Here is a 25,831-nt window from a genome sequence, read left to right as displayed (position 1 = left end):
ATCAGGAAGCTCTGACCTGTTACTTTTAGACAAGCAAAGGCATCTGAGAATAACAACTGCAAGCAGTTGCTTCAACCTGCACTCTTTATAGTGATATTATGTGCCACATTATAAAGCGTAAGAGCCCTTGCTTCCCAGGAAACTCAAAGAACCCAATATCAGCAAGGCAGAGCGCTCTGGGGGCTGGGTCCTGCATGGCTGCAGTGTTCTGCCAAGTGAGGAATTTGGCCCTTTTTGGATAACGTTTGATTATAAAACTTTCAGGGAAAAGACTTTTCTCTAAAAAGGAAGCCTGCACTAAGCTTCTCTGTCACTGTAAGACAACGATAGGTGAATTATGTAGTAAACTAGAGAAAGAGATATGTCATCACCCATCAGCCTGCCTATAAGTGAAACATGAATAACGCTGGACAGTTAAGGTTTCAAGTACTTGAAAGTGTCAACAATGTAATGAATAGACATCTGGCAACAGTATCCTGTTCCAGTTAGTACATCATTTTGGATAGCTTCAGCTCAGCTGAGGTTGCACTATAAATGCATTATAAAGATTTTCCAGTATTTAGCTTCTTTAACTCTGGAAGTCTTCAAGACCAACACCCCCAAGTTCTTCTCTGCAGGGCTTCTCTGAATCTCTTCTCTGCCCAGCCTGTAGCTGTGTCTGAGATTGCTCCGACCCAGGTGTAGGACCTTGCACGTGGCATGGTTGAACTTCATGAGGTTGGCGTCAGCCTACCTCGCAAGTGTGTCAAGGTCCCTCTGGATGGCATTCCTTCCCTCCAGCGTATCAACCGAACCACACAGCTTGGTGTCATCAGCAAACTTGCTGAGGGCGCACTCAATCCCACTGTCCATGTCAGTGACAAAGATGTTGAACAAGACCGGTCCCAACACTGATCCCTGAGGGACACCACTCGTTACTGGTCTCCAGCTGGACATTGAGCCATTGACCACAACTCTTTGTGTGTGGCCATCCAGCCAGTTCTTTATCCACCGAGTGGTCCATCCATCAAACTGATATCTCTCCAATTTAGAGACAAGGATGTCGTGTGGGACAGCGTCGAACACTTTGCACAAGTCCAGGTAGATGACGTCAACTGCTCTACCCCTGTCCATCAGTTCTGTAGCCCCACCATAGGAGGCCACCAAATTGGTCAGGCAGGATTTCCCTTTAATGAAGCCATGCTGGCTGTCACCAACACCTTGTTTTTTCCCATGTGCCTTAGCATACCTTCCAAGAGAATCTGCTCCAAGATTTTGCCAGGCACAGAGGTGAGACTGACTGGTCTGTAATTCCCTAGAGGTGAGACTGACTGGTCTGTAATTCCCTAGGTAAATCCTAAACAGCCACAGCAGTAGGACGTTGTTTTATTAGCACCCAAGCTCTGCATTGTCCCTACTACTTTTTATCCTGATGTAAAGGTATTGTGTGTACATTTCCATTATAACATTAACCTTCAGTTTACGATCAATATCCCGTAGATACAGAAAGGGACCTTTTCCTCACCCATCCAGCTTACCTTGTTCCCTTTCCAACATCACTGTTTTAAACTGTATCACTTCCTCACTACTATTTATGTCATTTGGGCTGTCTCCTTCCTCATTATCTTCTCCCCTTCTCCTGGCATTCTTTAGGCACTGTGAAAAGCCACAGAAGAGCCCAGCCTGCATAACAGCCTCCTGTCTGCCAAGATAAACTTGCCTGCAGTGCAAGTTTATCTTTTTGTCATACTGTTTATCTGCAGCAAGTAACCACTTACAATCTTTTGCAAATAAAATGAAGTCACCTACCATTCATGGCAATCACCCTGCATGTTACTTGATGATGGGAATGAAATGTCACTAATTGTGCTCCCAGATGCATGGTGCTACCTAGGACACATGCATGGAACTACCTAGGGTCAGCACAGTTATCCAGGACAAGTCCCGGGAGCACACACAGTATTCGTTAATGTCAAACTAAAAGATTTCACTGCCCAAAGCATGTCTACTATCTGTTTTTCCAGTAATACTGCTGCTTGTTCCAGGTCATTTCTGCTCTGAGCCCTTTACTAAGAGTGATAACAGTTTGCATGGTTAGAGCAGCTGTGTATCTTCTATCTGTCTCCATTATTTAACTCCATCCACTACTGGAAAAATGCTAAAGTTAGGAGCTGTTGTGCAGTTGAATAAAGGGAATAAATACAGCCTGAGAGGCCCATGGCTTTTAAGTTGCTAACCCAATATTTGAGTGTATTTTTCAGTTGCTCTCTCTCTCCCTTTACCATAAACTCAGGTCAAACTGTTTCCTTTCTCCCAGTCTTCATTTGTGTTGCCTATTACATTTGCAAAATATTTGGGATGCCAGATGCCTTTCAACAGGTGACTGAATAGCAGTGGAAGACAATGTGATTTTCACCTTGATACAAGTGTGTAGCTAAAACTGTCACATCTGACAGTAATTAAAACTAAACAATACCACAGTACAGTAGAATGAAATTTCTGTCTTTCTCTTCATGGCTACTACTAAATCCTGACAACATTTCCGTACTGTGCCTGTTTCTAATCTTTTCACTGAAATGATAGGGAATTCAACAACTTTTCTAGCTCAATATTCACTTGCTTTTGAAAGGCTGGTGAGCATCCAGTGAAATTCAGGATACAAATAAGAGTAAGCCCTGGTCTGTACCAGATCTGCTTCTCATGTGGCAGAGAAGTATGCTAGTTATATTAAATATTATTTGCTTGCTTATCCACCTAGGACTAATCTGAATGGTGAGAACTGCATTGTATGCAAGTATATATTACTATTGCATGCCATCGGCAGGTCTGACTCATATTTGGATTGTGGAGACACAGAACTTTTGCAAGAGGACAGATAAAGACAGAACACTATCCAGTGGCAGCAACTAAATCACACAATCAGCATTTACAGGTACTTTCTATGCAGGATAATTGGATTGCTCACCATTATGTTTGTTCTTAAGTACAGCAAATTACACCATTTTAGGAAGAAGACAGCTGGATAAATGTTTTCCTTTTTTTCTTTCTTCATTTTTATTCCCCCCCCCCCCTTTTTTTCTTTCTTCCTCTTTCTCTTTTTTTTTTTTTTTTTTCCCCCCATGGTAGGGTCAAATCTGCTCCCACTGAACTCTCCCATTCTCCGACAGAATGCAAGCCAAATGTGAAACACAGCATTAGGCATGATGATGACAATTTTCCAGCTATCACTACATAAACTCAGGATTATTTTGGGCCTGATTTTTAAGAAGTGTTGAGTGCTAACTTCAACTGGAGCACTACTAACACACCTGAAAAATGCTGAACTGCAAGATGGACACCCAGATTCTACATGCTCAGAATATCTATAGCAAATACCATGGCAAGTTTGTGGCATTTGTATCTTCAATAGTCTGAACAAAAGAGCTGGGAAAGCATTTTGTAAGCAACAGCTAACCTTTCTTGTTGGAGAGAGAGAGGGAAGGAGAAACTAAAAATATTCCATACTGATCCCATGAGTGGCAGGGAAGAGAAGACTTTTCAATTATACAAAAATAAATATATAATTTCAAGGCCCTGGCCCAAAATAACCTCTTATACCAGTGTAAATAAATGCATCTGTTAGCATTGAAGTGTGGAATAAAGTAAAATGAACGATTAAGAAAAACTCCTTAACTCTTCCTCTATCTGCTACAATGTGGTCTTTTAGGTATCACAATGCCAAGCTGTAATAACAGTATATCAGCTGAATTATGCAAGCATTTTTAAATCTTTGACAGCAAATTAATCCTTTAAAATCACTATGAAAGTGACTCCAAGGGGGAATACACACACACACACACACACACACACACACTATATATATATATATTTATATTTTTTAAAAAAGTCTTACATCATTAAGCCTACTGTATTGTTTCTCAAGTAACCCCTTCAGGGTACTTGCTATAGAAGGGAAAACATCAAGGAGAAAAACCATGAAGATGCAATTACAGGAACTTAATGATAAACCATACAAAACGGTCAATATTTCTTCTCAGGTATGCTGACCTACACAAGGAATAATGGGGTCAATGTCAACAAATTTACACTTATGTGAGATGGGAAAAAAGAGAACATTCATTTTATGGAAGTATAACAGTAAAACAGGTATGAATCTCAAAACTTCTAGTGAGAACACGTTCTCTGCATTAAATGATGTAGAAGGAAATGTATATAATTTTAGACTTTATTGTACACTATATTAACTGTGTTGCCCAAATTTGGGAACTAATTCTTCAGCCTACAATACACATTAACAGGTGCCATTAATCAAAGAGCTCTTTCACACTGGAAAGACCAAGTATGTCATTAATGTGTGCATTTGCTGCATTAGTGGCACTCTTGCTGCATTTTGTTGTTTCTAATTATGTCTTGTGCTTGTCACACGCCAGAGTTTCTGAATATGCTGCTCCAAAGCCAGCACTCATTTATAACAGAGTAAGTTTTAAAGCCATGTGCCTGTCTTCCATACCTAGACTAGATATACTGGAATTACTCAGTGTCAGCATCAAGCTAACAAATTATCCAAAACATCTGAGCATGAAGTCATTCTGTTAACAGAAAAAGGAACAGAAGCTGGTGGGAAAAAAGCAAGTTAACTCCACAACTGCTGGCATCTTCCAAACAACCAGCTACAGGAACATTGTAGTTTGCAAAGGGCAACATCCTCCCAGTGTGACTTAGTAGTGTTATGAGATTTCCACTGAGCCATAGGCTAACTGAAAGCAAGTCTATTTTCAGAGAATTCGCTTGAGAAATTCCACATTTCAGACTGTTTCAGCAGCAGCCTCCTGAGCTAAGGAAGTCATGCAGTCTCTCAGACCAAAAGCAACCACGGATCCCAGGCACTGGGAGAGAACCAAATAACATCTTCTGCTACAGCCTATTTTAAGGAGTTGGTGTCATGGCAACAGTACAGGAGATACTAGGTTGCACAGAGCCTTATTGTTGCAGCCTTCTTTTTTTAACAGGGCCATGCAGCTGTTTTCCTGGTTTGATTTGTGGTCAACTCAAAGAATCACAAAACAACTTAGGATTGAAGTGACCTCGGGCAGAAGGGACTTGATCAAAGAAAAGCTATTTTCAAGGTTAGCTCAGGTTGTTCAGGTCATTGGCAATGTTTCAATAATGAGCTACACTAAAATGTTGACTAAACTTCCTGCCACAAACTTCTAAAACATTGCTAGGAAAAGAAACATATTTCTGTTTCACCAAAGATAGTCTAATTTCCCAGCTCCAATATCAGTTTGGGTGAGCTTTGCCCTGTGGTCATCAGATAACCTCATCCTTTAGCCAGCAATACACTTCCACTAAGCACTCTTAAGTCCCTCACAGCTTCTTCAGCCTTGTACTGTCAACCTCATACTACTTTTGCTTTTAGACTATCACACATGCTGTAAGGGTTACTGTGCATTTCTCAGACTTCCCAGGGGAAGAGAGAATAGAAGAACCATACTCCCCCCTACACACTGGATGCTGGGAGAAAAACTGTCATGAAGTCACATCCAAGCTTCATCAAACTGGGACTCCTCACAAATGGCTTCTCAAATACTACAGGAAATCATTGTGTGTGTTCGTATTTGCTTCTCCCAGACACAGTGTGTGGAATAACAACGCTAAAGAAGTGAAGTTATAAGGGACACATTAAATGCTCCTTATAGCTATAAATCCATAACCAAAACAGCTTCATATTCCAAGTCAGTAACAGACTCTAAGTGTATTTCAAAGAGGAAAAAATACTGCAAGAACATAGAATGGAAAACAATGCAACTTCAAACCACCCACTTCATTTATTATGAGACAACCATGTGCTTGGCACTTTTCATACCCCAAAGGGCTTTCATAGCTCAGAACAGACAATATAAAACCAAAACCCCACACTCAGACAACACAATAATGTGATCTTCATCTGGTATATTGTGTCACTAAATGAGACCAGATGAAGATCCAGTTTGTCTCAGGGAATATCTTCCTCTGAATATCTTTATGTATATCTTTTACTTTAAAGTAGGAGCCCAAAGAACACTTTTCCTACAGCAAGAACTGCAGAACTCCTACCTAAATACAACAGATGTAATTCAGGCTCCTGCTCTTAGCTGCTCCACATAAGGCCTCAAATGCAAAGAAAAGACCTCATGGCTTTGGAAGAAAGCCCTGTCGGTGCACTTTATCTGAGAAATAACTGCTTCTCCCTTGTGACCAAGTTGAAACTACACTTCACAGTGCAAAAACACAAAATAAACCAACCAAAGAACAAACAGCAGGTGCAGGATCTTCCACCACTCCAGAAAGTTTTCCCCAAAGGTAAGGGGGACTCTGGGTTTTATATTTGCATCCATCTTCATTTTGTTTAGAGCTCTGCAGGAGTCTGAAGGCAGGCATGGGCATGGGGGTGGAGGACAGAGGTATCTTAAACTATATGCAGCTGCAGAATATCAAGCTGCACTTTTTATGGTGATATTTTGCTGACAATGCAAACCTCAAGGGCAAAGTTCAAAGAGGAACTCTCAAAGACACAAAAAAAAAGCCACCAAATAGAAAAACAAACCCAAACCCACACCCCACCCAAAAAAAAACCAAAACAAAAAAAAAACCAAACCAAACCAAACCAAACAAAAAAAAAAAAAAAAAAAAACAACCCAAACATGGCATGTAAACATTATCTTCATTAACATGAGACAGTCAGCACAGGACCAAAGTGGGAGTTTGTGACATTAAACTGCAAATGGTATAAAAAGACTGCAGTAAAACTACTAAAAGTCTGACTAAAAGTAGGATTCCCCACAGCATTCTAAGTCTAATGTAGGTCTGCATGCAGCCCTCACATTAGAAAAAAAGAACTGAACACAAGCTGATGTGGCAGTAGCTGGTGTTTCTGTGTGCAAGAGGTACAAACCTTCTCTAGAATGGCATCTGGGGCACTTTGCACCTAGGCTTCAGTTTCATTGATTTCAGCACTGACTCAGTCCAAGGGACTTGGACTCCTTTGTGATTGTGTAACACAGAAGCGCCTTCCACTTCATCCTTCCTGCTCCTTGCAGTGTGCTCTCCCAAGTCTAGAGACTTCACCACAAAATCCATTCCTACAAGAACATCTTAGAAGATAGATAGATAGATGATAGATGAGATAGATAGATAGATAGGTAGATAGATAGATAGATAGATAGATAGATGTAGCAAGGAAAAAGAACGAACAGTGCTTAAACTGAAAATTTATTCAGATCTTTATCTAGGAAAAGGAATGCAGTATGCAGCCAGGAGATGTGCATATAGTACAGGGAAAAGCTGTAAGAGGGTAGCATGGCGAAAACACTACCACAGTTTCCTAATTTTGCTGCTCTTTCTTTCATGCACAGAGAAATGCATTTATATGTAAACATATTAATTAGAAGTTCCTTGAAACCATACACCAATTTAGATCAAAGACTTTTAGAACTAAGGAGCTTCCTAACTTCTGTTCTCATATTCAGTTTAATAGGGGCATTTTTAATCATTAGGTAGATGAAAACTATAAGTAACAGACAATAACTGTTATGCATATGTTTCAGATAAATTTTCCTCAGAACATTTAAGCCCCTATTTTGTTATTGTAGAGAAGCCCTTCTCTAGATCTGTTTTTCATAATAGAAAAAGTATAGTCAATTTAAGGATTATATGCACATACTCTTTTTTTTCAGATACCATAAATGCCTCTTTCCAGAATGTCGCAGTGTGCTAATTATTGCTTCACTATTTGAGTTTGAATGATCTCACTTGAGTAGGTAAAGCACAATCAACACAAAGCAGCTTTTCCAGAGTTTAACTACTCAGAAGAGTACAAAATAACCCCAAAATATCTCAGACAGCTCAACATACTTATTAGGATTGAGAGTTTTGTTGGGTTTATTTGTTTGCAGAGAAGCTGTACAATACAGTTAGTCCAGTCTAACTGTACTTTGAAAAGAGATTTCTTAGCAATTTTTCCTTCAAACACAAAAGTAAAAAAAAATTCCCTAACTTGTTTAACTCTGCAAATGTGTGTGATTCCTGCTAAAATCTTCTCAACTGAAGGCTTACAAATTAGTCTCTGGAGGAGAAAAAGTCCATAAAAAGAAAACAACTTGATTTGCTTTCCAATAGTAATAAGTCTAAGAGCTTGTAGGGTTGTGCAGAAGGCAATAAGCTGTTGCCTGCACAGTGAGTTATCATTCTTAGAAACACAGGCCGCATCCAAAGCAGTGCAATATCTGCATTTTCAACCCTTTTTGGGATCCTAATATGGGCTCACTTACAGGTGAAATAACTGAATTGACTGGTCAAATATCATTATTTGGCCAGTAATTAATGAGATTATGTACTCTAATGCCAGATTCTGGTAAAACAGCACCGCATAACAGTGGTTTTCTAAACCCTGACATTAGAAATTTATGAATCAATACACCTGAAAGCTTGCTCTGGTGCTTTTTCTAATTCCTGCAAAACATATAACTAGTAGGAAATCCAGAGATAATTTACATGTAGGAATTACAGAAGTGGACAATGTTTTACATAAGTATAGATTTCAACTGATGGCAAGACATGAAGCTTATCCCACAAAAAACAGAATAAAGAACCTGAACTGGGGAAGGATGTCATCATTTTCATTTTGTCTACATACAGATTTCTTTATTACTCAATATGGTAAAGTTCATACTACAGAGAAAGAGGCATTGTAAAACATGTAGTATCAGTATTTTGAGTAGAGGTGGCATCACTGGTGACTGATTAATGATTCTTGTGATGCAAATTAACTACCTCTGTAATTGTTCACCCTGTACTGATTAACAGCAAGGTAGAGGACAGCTGAAACTGAGAATGCATGAACATTTTTCAACAGAGCAGCCTTTATTCCTTGTGAACTGCTCCTCCAATAATGGGAATTATGCATTCCCTATAGCTGCTGTAGATAAAAAAATTGGTGATTTGTTTTTAGTACTAATGATTTCAGCTACAAACTTAGAATGGCCAAAAGTAACAAAAGCAAGCATGGCTGTATAATACTGTGTGAACACTCCTCTGTAGACAATAAAGAAATTTCAATGCACAGCTGAACCTCCTTTGAGTTCTGTGGAATGTTGGCTGGCAAGTAGCACCCTTGGTTTATAACTTCATATGCACAGACATACATGTCTTCCTCCATTTCTTCAGAAAGGCTTGGTATCATAAGCAGGTGGAATAATCTTTTTGATACGACAGTGGCTTTCTGCTACCACATTAGGAATAAGTACCATAGAATCATAGAATAGTTAGGGTTCGAAAGGACCTTAAGATCATCTAGTTCCAACACCCCTGCCATGGGCAGGGACACCTCACACTGAACCATGACACCCAAGGCTCTGTCCAATACTGCCAGGGATGGAGCATTCACAACCTCCCTGGGCAACCTATTCCAGTCCCTCACCACCCTAACGGGAAAGAATTTCTTCCTTATATCCAATCTAAACTTCCCCTGTTTAAGTTTGAACCTGTTACCCCTTGTCTTGTCACTACAGTCCCTAATGAAGAGTCCCTCCCCAGCATCCCTATAGGCCCCCTTCAGATACTGGAAGGCTGCTATGAGGTCTCCACGCAGCCTTCTCTTCTCCAGGCTGAACAGCCCCAACTTTCTCAGCCTGTCTTCATACAGGAGGTGCTCCTGTCTCCTGATCAACCTCGTGGCCCTCCTCTGGACTTGTTCCAGCAGTTCCATGTCCTTTTTATGTTGAGGACACCAGAACTGCACACAATACTCCAGGTGAGGTCTCATGAGAGCAGAGCAGAGGGGCAGGATCATCTCCTTCAACCTGCTGGTCACACTCCTCTTGATGCAGCCCAGGATACGGTTGGCTTTCTGGGCTGAGAGTGCATACTGCCAGCTCATGCTAAGGTTGTCATTGACCAGCACCCCCAAGTCCTTCTCCATAGGGCTGCTCTGAATCTCTTCTCTCTGCCCAGCCTGTAGCTGTGACTGAGATTGCTCCAACCCAGGTGTAGGACCTTGCACTTGTCATGGTTAAACTTCATGAGGTTGGTATCAGCCCACCTCACAAGCGTGTCAAGGTCCCTCTGGATGGCATTCCTTCCCTCCAGCATATCAACTGAACATCCAAACTAACTGCCAAGACAAATGGACAGTCTGCCTAAAACAACTTTTGCAAGTGATGTTTATTGACTTAAGACAATCCACTAATTTTGCCACCGTCAGAGCAGATCAGGAAGCTCTGACCTGTTACTTTTAGACAAGCAAAGGCATCTGAGAATAACAACTGCAAGCAGTTGCTTCAACCTGCACTCTTTATAGTGATATTATGTGCCACATTATAAAGCGTAAGAGCCCTTGCTTCCCAGGAAACTCAAAGAACCCAATATCAGCAAGGCAGAGCGCTCTGGGGGCTGGGTCCTGCATGGCTGCAGTGTTCTGCCAAGTGAGGAATTTGGCCCTTTTTGGATAACGTTTGATTATAAAACTTTCAGGGAAAAGACTTTTCTCTAAAAAGGAAGCCTGCACTAAGCTTCTCTGTCACTGTAAGACAACGATAGGTGAATTATGTAGTAAACTAGAGAAAGAGATATGTCATCACCCATCAGCCTGCCTATAAGTGAAACATGAATAACGCTGGACAGTTAAGGTTTCAAGTACTTGAAAGTGTCAACAATGTAATGAATAGACATCTGGCAACAGTATCCTGTTCCAGTTAGTACATCATTTTGGATAGCTTCAGCTCAGCTGAGGTTGCACTATAAATGCATTATAAAGATTTTCCAGTATTTAGCTTCTTTAACTCTGGAAGTCTTCAAGAACCTTAGATGAAATTCACTGTTGGTTTTTTGTTGTTGTTGTTGCTGTTTTTTGTTTGCTTGTTTGTTTGCTTGGTTTGTTCTTTTTTTTTTTTTTTTTTTTTTTAAGAAAAAAGAAGTGTGGTGTAGTGAATCCAACCAATATATTAAATTTATTAGAGCCTGAATTTTCCTGCCAAGGCTGACTGGTCCAGGAAGTGGAATGTGTGGTTCTCTAAAATGGCTACAATTTGATCCTCTCCCACCAGAGCGGAAAAAGCCAACCGTGCTGGGCAGGAAAAGTGTAAAGCAGACATTGATCACAGCAGCCTGCACCTTCCCCCCACTTCCAAGCTCTCTGTACCTCCAGGAAGAAGACTGGAGAGAGCACGAAGACAACTGAGCTTAGACTGCTCTTACGCACTTCCTGAATTAATTGCTAGCTCAGAGGCACTGTAACTAATTTGTAACTATTAACTTCCTCGTGTTAATCAACACACATGAAAAGCACCCATCTGATTGGTTTGACTGAGATTTTCTTTAATTACATGGAAAGAAAGCTAATTCCCTCCACCCTCCCCGAGGACAGAAATGCAGCAAACACAAGCTCAGAAGGACCATCAGCAGGGCTTCAGTCTGCCATCTTCAGTACTGAAATCTAAACCTTCTCTTTCAGCTTCTGTTACGCAGCCTTAAATATACAAACTGATGCTCTCACACATGGCTTGCACATCTGGAAAATAAAACTAACCAACAAACTTGCCACACCTTTTTTCCCTAATATTTATTGTCAATAAATACATGCTATTGGAGCTATCTTTGTTTCTGTTTCCTTCCTAGAGCAGCAAAACTTTCCCACCAGACTGCTCCTGCAGGAATCCTCCCTTTGCAAGTTTCACAACAGCCACACAACTTGTCAGTTCCCTTGGCCATCATTCTGGCAGTGACAAAATACCCAGTGTGATATACCAGCCTCTAATTTACTGCCCTTTTCATCAGTTTGTCAGAAATTTGAAGACCTTAAAAGAAGAAGTGTTACACTGAAATTTGTAGGAGCAGGTGGTCTTCGATTTCCAGTGCCATATGTCACATTTATCTACTGAAAAAGGCCCTGCAAGGTCTTGAATTACCAAGTTTTAAAACACCACTATTACTTTGCATTTTAGAGATATTTGAAGATATCCTGAAAGATTTCAAGCAATACATTTTCTGTTCTAAAATACAAAAATGTTTTTAAAATTCCTTAAAACATTTCCATTATAGCTTTTCTTCCAGCTTAAAAAAAAAAAAAAAAAAAAAAAAAAGACAAGCCCAAACACATGAAAGATTCAATATGGGACAATGTATTATTTTAACTTGTTAACATTCTTTTCAGAAATTACACATGCATGCACTACTTACAAGAAAGCTGTGCCATATTCATGCTGATAAAAATCCTTACATCTAAGTGAGTAAGTATCATGCTCTTGAGTAAACAGTGGATAAACATGTAGTTCAAATCTAGATTTATATCAGTAATTAGATATATGCACACAGTATTTATTGGTGAGCTACTTCAATCAGGACAACCATAGTACCTTCTTTTTGCTGCAGTAAATCTGCCATTTCTTCTCTGGAGGGAGTGCAAACATAGCCTCTCTGTTCTTGTCTGTGAGATCCAGTTCATCCTGGAGATTGTGAAAAAGCGAAAGAGGAAAAAACAGTCAGCACCTGCATTGGTAACTTGTAATAGGTACAGAAGAATGTGGACCAACTACGTTGACTAGCCCTCAATCAAAGGGCAAAGGACTTAGTGGCTCCCAAAAACTCGAAAGATTATTGGTTTCATAATTTTTACCTTGCTACTGTGAGTTCTTCCTGTCAGAGCAGAACCTATGAAAAGAGGCAGCCTAAACAACTCCAATGTCAAACTTCCATTGCTAACATCCAGGATGGGAAAGAGCACACGAAAAGCATGAAGTGAAAACCCAAAGCACTGGCTTATGTGACACATTCACTCCTCAGGACCCCTAGAGAAAATTCAATACATCTTTTTCGTGGCCCGCAGTACCACCTTGGTCTTCCATAGAAGATCAGTGAAATAACTGTATCTTTTAAGCAGAGGTCACAAGACACTTGCCTAATGGCAGTAATGTCAACAGCAACCTACAGGTTGGACAAGGAAATGCTTGTCCAGGTGTTTGGTCTCTGAACTGCAGGACCCAGCAAGACAACCAGTGCTCCAGGAAGAGGACACACATCCACTCAGTGTCACATTAGGTTGAAGAGACCAGCAAATTCAGTCTCTGCTAAGAAAAGCAAGTTCAGTGGAACACACTCTTTTAGAGCCTAAGCCAACCTTGCATTTGTAAAATGGAAGATAATGCTGTGATCTGAAACTGACTCCCAGATTCCCTGCTTCCATTTCTTTTCTGTAAAGGGTGGATAACAATAGACTCTTCCTGTTGAATGTGTCTCTAAAAACATCAAAGCAAAGACTGCTACTTGCTCTGTGTTTATTCAGCAGTAGCCAGAACAGGGTTTCAATCACAGCTGTCAGTTTCAGGTGCTAATGGGAATTAAGCAAATAAAAATTACCTTCCTAGCAAGCAGCCTGCTTGAGTAGGGACAGACAAAGAGGTCTAAATGAGAGTTTCAGCAATAAGACAAGCTTCCAATAGTGTTTCAATGAGTTAATTTTGGCAAGGTTTTCTTTCTCCTATATATTTGAAAGTGTTTGAAGAAGGAAGTGTCCAGGGATCCCATATCAAGATGACATTGCAGCATTATGAATACTGCACATGCAGGTTCTGGCACCCACACTAAACTATCCCAAGCAGAGACAATACTTCTTTAATGCAGCCCAACAATGGCTCATTTGGAAAGCATTCAGAGCTGGGAAACTTGTGAAAACAATGATCTAAACTGCACACTGAGCCTGGTAGCGGCTGCTGACAGATTTAAAAGTCCATAGAGAATTGAGCTGCAAAAAGGTACAAAAGAAATGCAAACAGTAACAAGGTGAGGTCAGTGCCAGCAGCCCAAGGCAGAAGCAGCTTAAGAAGTATTTTTTTAAATAAGAAAAAGTTTAAAGGAAAAAAAAACAACCCACAAAATTTTAGATGTGCAAAAAGAGTGCAAATCATGTGGAAATGTTTAGGGTGAGTTTCCAAACAAGTGGGCAGCCAAGTGAGACAAAGAGTTTTATCCTTGCTACACACAATTAGATAGCTCAGGCCAGGTTCACATTCTTGGGGGGAGAGTGAGAATGAAATGACATGTAAGGTCTTAAGACAAGTGATATAAAGCTGTTGGAGGTCAAGTATGTGGGAGGGGAAAGGAGGGGCAGACAGGGCATCAGAAATGCCAAGTTTGGAAGAACTACCAAACAGGCCAGAATAGACATCTGATATAAGCTGGCTGGGCTCAGCTAAACACTTACAAAAATTCTGATCGCTTTATTGAGTTACTTAATAATCTTAGCATTATTTGGGGGGTTTTGTTAGGTTTTTGTTTGTGGGTTGTGTTTTGGGGTGTGGGGGTTTTTTTGGGGTTTTTTTTTGTTTGTTTGCTTGTTTGTTTTTTTTAATGCAGACCAGCTGATTGGATTTTTAGTCCCTTCTGCTCTTTCTGGACTCTGGTGGCAGATCAGAGAAGCAGCAAAAGCTCTTCCTAGAAGCTGTGCACAAAACCACATAATGATCTCAACCAACATAGCTCAAAACAACAATTTAATCAGCTGAACACTCCTATTGACTAAAACAACCAAAGGGCAGGATGCTGATACTTCATAGCTTCTAGACACTGCTCTAGATACTGGCACTACCAGGGACACAAAGAGCACTCTGCTTTTAATAGGACAATAAGAATCTGCAATTTCCAATCATATAATTTTGCATGCTGATAGCATGACAATCTTTTCAGAACAGAAGCCTGGAAAGGTAGCTTGAAAGGATGTAAGATCCAGTGAGGACAAAGTGCATCCACACCCCACTTGACTGTGGCTCAGGAGGGTAGATTAAGCCAGAAGAACATTAGAGTGATTACCATATTAGCTCAGGTAATGTATCATATTACCATATTAGCTAGGGTGATGTAGTAACAAGGAAATTGCTCAGGGTTCCAGGCATAATCAGGTCCAGGTGATCACCAGAGACACACCACAACACACCTGACTGGAAGATGGCACGTTTCCTTTTGAAACAGCTAGTGTTTGTTAGGAGGCAAAATACTGGGTTCTAAACTCCAGGTCAAATGGGCAGGTAGCAAGCATGAATATTCAACAGGGAGAGACACCTTCTCCAGTATGCAAAGCAGCAGTCAAGTTTTTCAATATATTTTCCGGAAGTTAGTGTTCATTAAGTGTTCTTTTCTGAGAGGAATAAAGGAGTAGTAGGAAGTGAAGAAGCCTATATAACTCCTCTACCTATAACATTAATCAAGTCCTACCCTATAAAGGATCAAGAAATCCCTGCAGAATACAAGAGACATGAACCCTTCTTCTGGAACCCTCCAAATCATATTACCTCTCCCATGCCTTCTCTATAGAGGAACAGAAGACCACTGTGACTGCACAAGAACCCCCTGGATCTAGCTAAGAAAGATGATCGTGGAACAGACAGACCATTTTCCTATTCTGACTCAGGATACTGGCAGATGGCACATAAGGAAACTTGCTGCCCTGGAGGTAAACAGGAGGAAAAACAGAAAGAATAAATCTTGGAAGGGTAATCTGGTCCATGAATAGGTCATTCTGACCCAGTGACAGAGGTAGATGTGTCACTGTGTAGAAATTCAGACCCTAGAGTTAGCTTGGTGACAGCAAACAGCTATTGAAGGAAAAAGGAATTGCAAAGGTTGGCAGGAAAGGGGAGCTACAAACTCTGAATGCAGTCATCACAACTGGAGTTGGAGCCATGTTAAGGAACACGACATGACCAAATGGCCAGGGAGCAAATGTAAATGGCAAGAAAAAAGGGTCAGTCAGAACAAAGTAGGGAGAACACCTTCCTTCATCACCTGTGCCAGTTTCCCAGCAGAAACGTAATAAATCCTTTTCTGTGCCTTGGATGGGTGGCTTAGATCCAGCAATTCATGCCAGCATGACCCTGCACAATGGAGCTCAGCCTTCTGGCTCTTAAAAATACTTGAAACTGTTCTTGTGAAACACTGATTAAAAAGATATTTGCCAGGCTGGCCCGAGGGAGATGTAAAGTACCTCCAGTTACTATTCCTTACCTTTCTTTCCTTTGTCTATTTCTTATTTTATTTACTGAGAGGGATACATTCTATTAATTTCAGTTAAATTCAGTTAAACATTCAGCTAAACATTCAGTTAAATCCAGGCATTCTTTTTAACTTACACAGATTGAATTTCAATGATAAAACATTTAAAATGTGCTGGAGCTGGATTTGAGGTTCAAGTATTTCGAAGTCCAGTTCTTAGGCCAAAAGGGAAGATGGCCTTAATTCAAAATGGCTACAACCCAAGGGAATAAGAGACAAAGAAAGAGAACAAGGGGGAGGAATGGGTAGGAAACATAAAACTAAGATTTTGTGGGATTTAAAACCACATTATGTCCCTTGTCTTTGAGAACATTCATCAAAGTGTAAAACCTAGATTTGATGCTGGGTAGCCATCAGCTGAATAATTATATCACTCAGAGCCCCAAAAGAGCTGAACAGACAAGTATTTCCCCACCTAGACTGGACAGAACTTTTCCTAGTGAGGTAAAATGAAATAAACATAGAGAAAAATTAGTATTTTGGGAATGCAGAAGAGTTGATCAGTTGGAGAGAGAACCACTAAAGGAGAACATTTAATGCCTACCAACATGCTTGCTTCTCTAAAGAACCTTTAAATCCCGCCAGCATCATCTTTGTACTGAAATGTATATTGCATCCCCACCATTCAGTCACCTGTGGAGAGGTGGGACAGAATCACATGGTAGCTACTCCTTCATGAGTCTACTTTACTTGGCCTTGCAAGAAGACTTATACAGTCCATAGGAATTTTGGAATTTATATGAGGAAAACTTTCAATTGTTTGAAAGACAAAGTTAGTAAAACACTCACAGACACAATGAGACTTCCCATTCCCAACATAATAATACTGAAGTTACGGTAAACATAGGATGGAAACCTTAATACTCAGTACAGAGAGAGCATGAGGGCTTCCAGGCTCCAGCACCTCTTGGCTCCAAGCCAGAATGTTGGAGAACAAGAGCCCCAAACTTGCTTCTCCAGAGACATTTAGACACTCACAGGATATTTCCTCAGTTCTAGTTTCACATTCTACTTGTCCCAGTTCCACTGGTGCTGGACTGCTGGACTTCCTGGTCACCAGGGAGCTTCCCCCTGACTTAAGGTCAGACAGCTGCTTCATTTTTGTCAAAGGCAAAATACAACCCAAAAGGACCAACCAACAAACCTTCAGAGGCTGTTGGGCTTGGTTTGGGGGTTTTAATGAACCCTGCATAGCATTTCCAGTCTGATGAAGCACAGAATTCTGTCATGTTTTGTTTACTGCAGGCAATAACTTGATTAATATGGGCATAACAGATCCTGTCAGGAGGAAAAGGAGATTTTGCTGATTTTCTTATGTTCAGTTGAATACCTGCATTGTTTCATCAATCTCTTATAATTTCAGCTACAGGTAGTTGAGTTTTGTCCACAGGTCATGGTCTCTCATACTCATAGTGCTCTTGAAATCACATCCTTTCCATAAGCACCCATCCCAGGCCTGTGTTTCATACTTAACTGCATTTTTTTGACTGAAAGAAGTTAATGCCTTCTAAAAGCATATTTTCATTTCCTAAATGTTTATTTCTGCTTAGAAATTCATTTGGGCAATTATTAAAGAATTATTAAAGAATGAAATCTTTTTCCCATCCCCAGAGGGCTTTAGCATGAAATCAATCTTTATTTGACATCACAGAATGTAACACTAAGCAATACATTTGCAAATAGCTTTCATCACTTCTGCTGTTCAGAGATGCCCATTTTGACTTTCTGATTACAGGTTTATCGCACTGTTTGGCTCTTTAGCAGCAGATGGGTAATCAAGCAAAACAACAGCCAGGTCTCAGCATTGCTACGCACCATGGGAATCAAATATTTAGAGTGCACAAACTGTCAAAGCTCCCTAGGAAGGTTGAACTTTACTCTTCCGTGTTAAAATCAGAATGAAAACTTAAGAACTCCCAGAACAGATTAGACTGGCAGCTACCTGACCTGTGACCAGCACCAAAAGCTTCAGAGGGCTGTGGAAAAGCCCTGCAAGTACAAAGCCATAGAGCAAACTCTGTACATGGTTAAACACTTCCCAGATCCCTGCCTTAAAATTTTCGGTTCCAAGTGTGAATTCATTTTTACATTATGACCTTGCACTGTAGGAATTTTAGTTAAATGCACTGTTCTTATCTTGCTTCCTGATCACACCCCCATTCCTTCTTTTGTCTTTTCCACACACCTACCTTTTCTTCTCCCCCAGTCTTTTTCTCATCCCCCTTGACCCTTTTCTCCTGTCATGCACAAATGCACCCTCCCTCATCCACCTAATCAATCATTCTCTCTCAGACTCCTAATAGCACCAACCCCACCCAAGTTACAAATGAAGTATAATACACTGCTGCCACTACAATAAATTTGCTGTACAGAATAATACCTCACACTTCAGGATCCCCAACATCATGTATATACATGTCTGTCACCATGTCCCCAAAAGGGCCATATTCCAGTTCCACTGATTCTCCTGCTCCCAACTGGCACAGCACAGCTCACGGCCTTATGCCCTGGATGAATTTATTTCAATCTTCTACAAAGTAAACAGTGATTATGACACAACATGGGATCCCATCCAGCATCCACTGGCAGGCCCCAGAAAAGGTTCATGTTCACGTGCAGTCATCTTGAGGGAGTAGCTGATGGTGGATTAATCAATGCTGAAGTACAACTCAAGCTGACATAAGATAAATGGCACTGACACATCTGGGACTGTAGAGGAAGGAGAAGCAGTGGAAGTAGATCAGGGAGAAGGTGGTCGGCAGCACGCTACAAACTTTTGCAATAGAAACTCCAATCCAACATAACTATTACAAGCTTTAACAAGCGACCTGAGTAGGACCACACTGCTAACACATGACATATTGCCTGAAAGCTACATTTTTACATTAACAACAGTCCCAGGAACCTTTATTTTTCAGTTCACACTGCCTATGCCAGGTTTCTCTTGACAAATAACAAACAGGTCAGTCTAGTGGATCACATTCAAGCTGTACCTCTCTCCACCAGGGAGCAAGGCTGGGGAGGACTGGGGATATTCTCAGCAGAGGTCCAGAGGCAAATGTCCAAAACGCTGCTTCAGAGATAACTGCAGTGAGTGAATATAATAAAAAAAAAAAAATAAAAAAATCTTCAGCTTTCATTCTCTTCGCAAACAGCTTCTGAATCCTTCAAGTAGAACAGATAAATCTTCCCCTATTTATTCCCCGTGTCCACCTCCAGGGCACAGTATAGGGTTGTCCCCCCTGCAGTCTTCCTTCCATTGCTTTGATCAATCCAGCTCACCAGGCTGACATGCAAGAGGCAGCCTGCTGGAAGATTGCACGTTTCCAATACTGAGGAGGTCAATAAGGCATTCTGAAAGACAGCTTGCCTGAACTGTCACTGAATGAGGTTCATCAGACTGCAGAAATGCCTACTCTCATGTACAAAGTGGAGCAATGAGCAGTGCAAAAAAATATCACTCAGCAAAGCTCCCTAAAAAAGAGAAACATTTCACAGGCTTTGCCTAATGTGCAACTGCAAACACTGGAGTGTGATTGAGACAGATATTAGAGAAGAGAAACAGAGCTTCCATCTTTAGATAGCAACCAGTGCCCATTCCTACCTTCTCAGGGCTGTGCCTGGCCACAAGTGCATGGCTGTACCCACAGCAGAGATTGATGGCAGGTGCTTTTTCAACAGGCAACATCACCACCACCCATACAGCTATGATGAAACCACTGTGCGCACTTGAGTTGCTCACACAGCCTGTTGACATAGGAAATAATGTTTACATTTCAGCTACTGACATAGATCTGACTGTAAAGCAGACAAACCAAAGTCTGCAATTTCCTTCATACACTCCTTCCTTCTTGCTTTTCAAGCAAGTTGCAGCTTTAAAACTCCTTCAGTACTATGGGCCAAAATAACTTGATTCTCAGTCATCACAGTACAAGACAGAAAGCACCTGATGTTTATGAAGTGGAAGATATGTTTCTCTACTATCCTGCCAACAGAGAAGCTACACATTCTTAAGGTTCAGCAGCAGAATAAGACTCTCATCCATCTCATACTGCTTTTTGGTGGAAAAAACTTATCTCACAGCTAAACATCTCTCCTCTCATTCCTCACCACCACCACCAATACTATAACACTTCCTTTTTCCTAATTGCTTCTTTGCTTCCTAGAGACTGCTAAACCCTGTCTCTCCTATTCCTCAAAGCTCTTTGACTTGACAGCATACAAGTACCCATGACTAGCAAGGCCTGTTGTGGGCAGTTCCCTTTCACAGGCCACTAGAAACGGCACCTACTGTTTGTTTTATTGCCCTTCACAGGCAAACTATGTGCATCGGACAACAATCTGCTGGGCCAAATAGAAAAACGAAGAACAAGGAAAACCAGTACCTGTTTATGAAACAATACACACAGATGTTTAGAGAGAGGTCATAGCTTAGATATGCGTTTTCATATGCAGGGCTATAATATGGGTAGAGCAAGAGGGATATGGATGGCATATGAGGACAATAACGCAAGAACTTGACTACCATCACTGCTTTTCTGTTAAGGTGGCATGCATGCTCATGTCAGTGAATTGGAATGAGCCCAGTGAGAGGGATAGGGATGAAAACTGAATAGTCAGGCTCATGTCTAATCTAAACCCCAGCTGCTATAATTTAAGCCTATTACTTCTGCCCCCCTCAACCACAGACATGGTGAGCAGATTTCATCCTTCCTCTTCATAGCAGTTTTCAAGCCTATTAAAGGCTGTTGTAATGTCCCCTTCTCAGTCATCTTTCTTGAGGCTAAACAAGCCCAGCTCTTTCAGTCTTCCTTAGAGGTCATGTCCTCTGGACCCCTCATTCCTCCTCTAATTGACTTCCGGGCTCTTCCCACTCAAAGTACATCTTTCTTGAAGTGCACTGTTCAAAAGTGGGGACAGTGTTCTAGCTAAGACCTCATCAATGCTGTGTACAAAGATTACTTCATGCTTCTATACTGCATTCCTGGTTATGTATTCCATTAAGACAATGACTTTTTATTTTATTTTTAATAAAATCACCAAACCCTGCATGACTTCTGTTTACTCATGATCTAATATGATCCTGAGTTTCCTCTCTGAAGAAGTGTACCCACACAGCTGCTTCCCATCCTGAATTACCAGATTTACAGTAAAATTGTACGCTTTATTGTCCCCACTGAATACCATCTTTTTTCACAGAATTTCACCATCTTCTTTTAAGCTTATCTTTTAACATATCCCCAGTGTTTACAGCCTAATGATGCACTCTCTAGAGAGGCAATTCTGATCACCAGGGGCTTGTATCTGAGACGTCATGGAGAGACTACCAAGCTTTGCACAGTCCACTGTGACAGGTGGCAAGCCTTCTAGGACAAGTACCACATTTACCTCCACATTCTGATTATACATCAAATATCTCTCAAACAGAGCTTCTATTATCAGCATAAGTACTACTAAATAACAATAAAGCCTGCTGTTTCAGCACAGTGCCCATTCCTCACCCCTCATTTCCTTTCTCCTCTCCTCATTTCCCCCTCCCTTTCAGGGAACCCTTGCCAGGGTTTGTTTTTCATGCCAAGGTCCTTTAGATGAGACTCTGTATGGGAAGGTAGGTGTGGGAAAGGTTATGAGGAAACTGCCATCTAAACTGCTACCTTTCCAGCTTCCCCACCTTTCCCTCCCTACAGTGTCTCCTCTGTTCTGTTTTAATGCTAATGAGTTCAGAAGAGGTTCCTAGGCTCGAGCAATTCACAGTCTGGACTGCCAAAGCACACAGGCACACACCTCACTGATCCCTTCCTGCCCAAACACAGTCCTGATGGCTCAACCCTCCAAATGTGCTCTGGGAATTGCTGCTGCAGCCCCATGCCAAAGTGTGGCTGAATTTACAGGGGTGTTGGTGCCACCTACTCCTCTCCTCCCAGCTTTATCCTCTTGTGTGCATCTTATTTGCCATATGCCCTATGGAGGAAAACAAGGGTAAGTCAGAGCTTGGCTGACCTTTAAATCTCTGATAAAATATTACATAAAAGGGCAGGAGGAACTGAAAGGTTAGTTAAGAATTTAATGGGAAAAACTAACTTCTTAGTGAGCTTCGGTTGTGCAGCTCACACACACAACTTACATGCAAGCTAAACTCAAAGGAATTCAGATAAATCACCATCAATTTCTGCCATGAATTTAGGTTTGCACGGATAGGAGTGAAACCAGAAGCTGCCTTTTGTTCCTCTCTTGCTCTCCGAATTATTCATCCCAATTTAGTAGTGGAAAGCAGAGATTAGAATGTTCCTAATTCCATTAAACTGAGTGGACTTGCTCTGGATTTACACCAGTGATAAAATATTAATCAAATTACCTGCTTTAAATTGTAACAGACTAAACCTCTCTGCTAGACAACCTATAACACAGGCTTGTTCTATAGTATACAACACAGATATCAGACACAGACTATGTCTGAAATAGACCATCACAGAATGGGCTGAGCAGTCTATCAGTCCCCTTTTTACTAATTGTGAACTTCAATAAATGGAGACCAGCTGCATTTACTACAAATCAGTCTAGACCAGCTTGAAGAACACCCCCATATGAGGCTTCTGTTACCCCCTCTGGGATGAGATGGAGGGCAATTCCACAATGCTCTTCACACATATAAACCAAGTATTTCCATAGCCAAGCATGGAATTGAAGGCATGACAGTATTTGGTTATTTACTCACACCCAGTCCTGTCTCATTGTTCAAGTATTCTGATAATCAGAAGAGTATTCTGTTCAAGTATTCTGATAATCAGAACTGCACTGACATCACTGGGTTTACGAAAAATACCAGCCAAGATGTTTTTCTCCAAGTATTTCTAAGAAGGAAATTACCGTAAACTTTCACAAAATACAGCAAAAGGAAAGAGAGAAGGATGAGCATTTGCCTTGTAGAATGAACTAATCTCCTAACAACAAGTTATAATTACATTTACTGTCTGGTTAAGCAATTGTAATCCAAAAGGTCTCTCACATCACTAATGTAGAAGCCAACAACTTTACACTAACTGACAAACTCATCCAGCTGTTGCTCTCTACGCAAGATGTAATGCTGAAACACAGCCACTAAGGCAAACCCAATGGATTTTCTATGACTCGAGGATCTCCCTGGACACCTTCCAAACTGGGAAACTGCAATCTGCTTTCCTCTTTTAATTTCCTTTGGAGAAGTTATTCTTCAAACTTCCACCTAGTAAACCATTGCATAACACTGTCGTGCACAGGAGGCAGTAGTAGAGATCTGCTCCCAAGATCCTCAAATACAATATGTTTTGCCACTGGAAGACTCCTGTACTGCCTATAACATGCACATGCTGCATCTTTTGATCACATTTCAATGTAGTTATAATTCTATACTATAACTGGTTAAGAAGCACTACTCTCCTCTGCTTCACACCAGGGAAACAAGCTCACGAATACATGAAATGAGTTGCGTAAACTTGCAGAGGTAGCTAGGAAAAAAGACGCAATGCTCTTGAAATGTTTTTCCCCCAGCAAGCTATCTGACTTTTTCACTTACGGAAAATGAGGTATCTAGCATTAAAAGCTCTGGCTCAGTGGTGTTCTAGTGACAGGTGGAAGGCATCTGTCTGTACTTCCTCTGAACAAAACATGCCAAAGAGAACAGCTGTGGAGATGGCCCAGTGTGATGAGCGACAGAAAAAGCACCTTGTGCCACTTGCCTTCCAAAAGGACTACTTCTGTATTTAGTGAAAGCAAAAGCTGCTCCTTACCCGGTGTGGAGGAAGGTGCAAGGAAGCTGCTGATCCGAAAAATTTGCACCCTAAAAAGGTGCTACTATATCCACCCAGCCTCACCTATGACACCTTGTGCTCCCCAGTTTGGTGTCTTGCAGACTAGGGCAAATGGCAAAAGAAGGACATTTCTCTCCAACAATGGAAAAGCCTTCCTAGAGGACCTTTACAGGTCCCCTGAATGATAACCTTGAACACTGAGGACACAATCTGCCTACAGAAGGACAAAGAGGCATGACATAATTATAAACCCTTCCCCCCATTCTCCTTCAGGCTATATGATACATTGTCTGAGCAATGATTACATCTGACATAAATTGCTACTAGATGAGAAAATACAGAAACTAATTTGAATCAACACATTAAACACGTGATCCTTCATGACTGTTACCTATTTTTCCATTCAATTACCTTATTTTGTTAGTAGTTGCTCCCAAGCACCGTTTACACTGTACCTCCATAGGGGTAACACTTATCCTGCAAAACACTTGTATCCCATCATCTTTCACAACTTTTCCTCCTCTGGAAAAATTCACTTCTTTCCCAGCTTCAGGTGGTTACATTTAAGTTGCTATTTTGTTATAAATGTTATAAGGTATTGTCCTGGGTTTAGCAGCGGCAGTCATTTTTTCTCCTTGGTAGCTGGTGCAGTGCTGTGTTTTGGCTTGCAGGCTGGAAACAAAGCTGATGAAAATGATGTTTTGGTTTGGCCAGGGACTTTGTGAGCCTCATGCTCTGCCAGGGAGGAGGGGAAACTGGGAGGAGGCGGAGACAGGACACCTGACCCAAACTGACCAAGGAGGTATTCCATACCACAGCACGTCATGCCCAGGGGGGAACTGGGAGTGGCCGGAAGGACGGGGGGTCGGCCGGGTCGGACTCGTGGTTCGGCGCGTGGTATTGTGCTCCTTTCCCTTGCTATTTTCTCTTATCATTGTTGTCGTTGGTGGTAGCGGTGGTGATTTGTATTGTACATTAGTTGCTAGACTGTTCTTATCTCAGCCCGTGGGAGTTGCATTCTTTCGATTCTCCTCCCCATCCCTCTGGGAGCGGGGAAGGGGGGGGCAGCCCCTGGGGAAGGGGGGGGGACTAACGTGGGCCTTGATTGCTTCCAGCCTGGCACCACTCACTGGGAGTAAGTGCACGAGTTGTCTGGCTGGGGTTAAACCACAACAGGTATTCATCATCACAGGGACCTGGCTTCCCTTTCTTGCTTGAATCAGGCTAAATGATAAATCGTACCTCCTACATCATTTCAGATTTGTCTATTCTTCTGTGAGATGCAGAAGAAGCAGACATCTGGCATTCAACCTCCTTCCATCACCATGCAAGCTCTTGCTCTCCAAAAGCACAGCCAGAAGATCCTCTTGGCCTACTATCCTTCTCATGTCACTCTCATCTTTGCAACCTGTCTTTCTGTCCCTTCAGCACCATAGCTACTTCATTTGTTGTGTCATTTTCTTCAATGCTTTGGAAAACTTTATCCTTCCTTATCAGAATCTTCTGTTGAATTATGATCTGTCCATCATGCTCTTTGCATGATGTAGTGTTTTCCTCTGCCATTTCTCCCAGATGCATCTTAAGGTGGCACCTTCTCGTCCCAAATTATCTTTCTGACCTTATTCATAACAGTGTCCTGCCTCTCCTTAGCAGACCAAATCTAGATTCAAACATCCTCTCTAAAGGGTGAAGACCAAGGACTTAACAGATCTGTACGTTGCTTAATACAGCTCTGAACAACGTAAGACACAAAGAGAAATAAAGTAAGGACAGAAATGCAGAAAAGCAAGAATCATACTCAGAAAAGTGGAGCAATAGGACATCCCTGTACTGCTGCTGCTGGCTCTATTTCTACTGGAAATTGCAGAGGCTGTTTAAGTCAGCAGGCATCAAAGTGACAGGAACTATATAAGAACACTGGTTCAGTTCTAGGAGGAAGGTAGGGAATTATCTACTCTGTATCCAAGCAAGTAGAGCTGGAAATGCCC

General features: G+C 41.3%; 1 protein-coding gene across 2 annotated transcripts in view; it reads right to left on the bottom strand.

The window, feature by feature from the left end:
* Window positions 1-25,831, bottom strand: part of DAAM2 (dishevelled associated activator of morphogenesis 2) — a 178,840-nt gene that overhangs the window by 83,328 nt on the left and 69,681 nt on the right. For both annotated transcript variants that reach the window (XM_061365987.1, XM_061365988.1), the window contains exon 3: window positions 12,369-12,458. In XM_061365987.1, the coding sequence (XP_061221971.1) occupies window positions 12,369-12,458 (90 nt within the window). The remainder of the gene's footprint in view (window positions 1-12,368; window positions 12,459-25,831) is intronic.

Source organism: Neopsephotus bourkii, unplaced genomic scaffold (assembly GCF_033783945.1).
Source record: "Neopsephotus bourkii isolate Nb327-2 ecotype Australia unplaced genomic scaffold, CSIRO-AGI_Nbou_v1 NB_1292, whole genome shotgun sequence".
NCBI lineage: Eukaryota > Metazoa > Chordata > Aves > Psittaciformes > Psittacidae > Neopsephotus > Neopsephotus bourkii.
The sequence above is the reverse complement of the archived record's forward strand: the minus strand, read 5'-3'. Positions and strand labels throughout refer to the sequence as shown.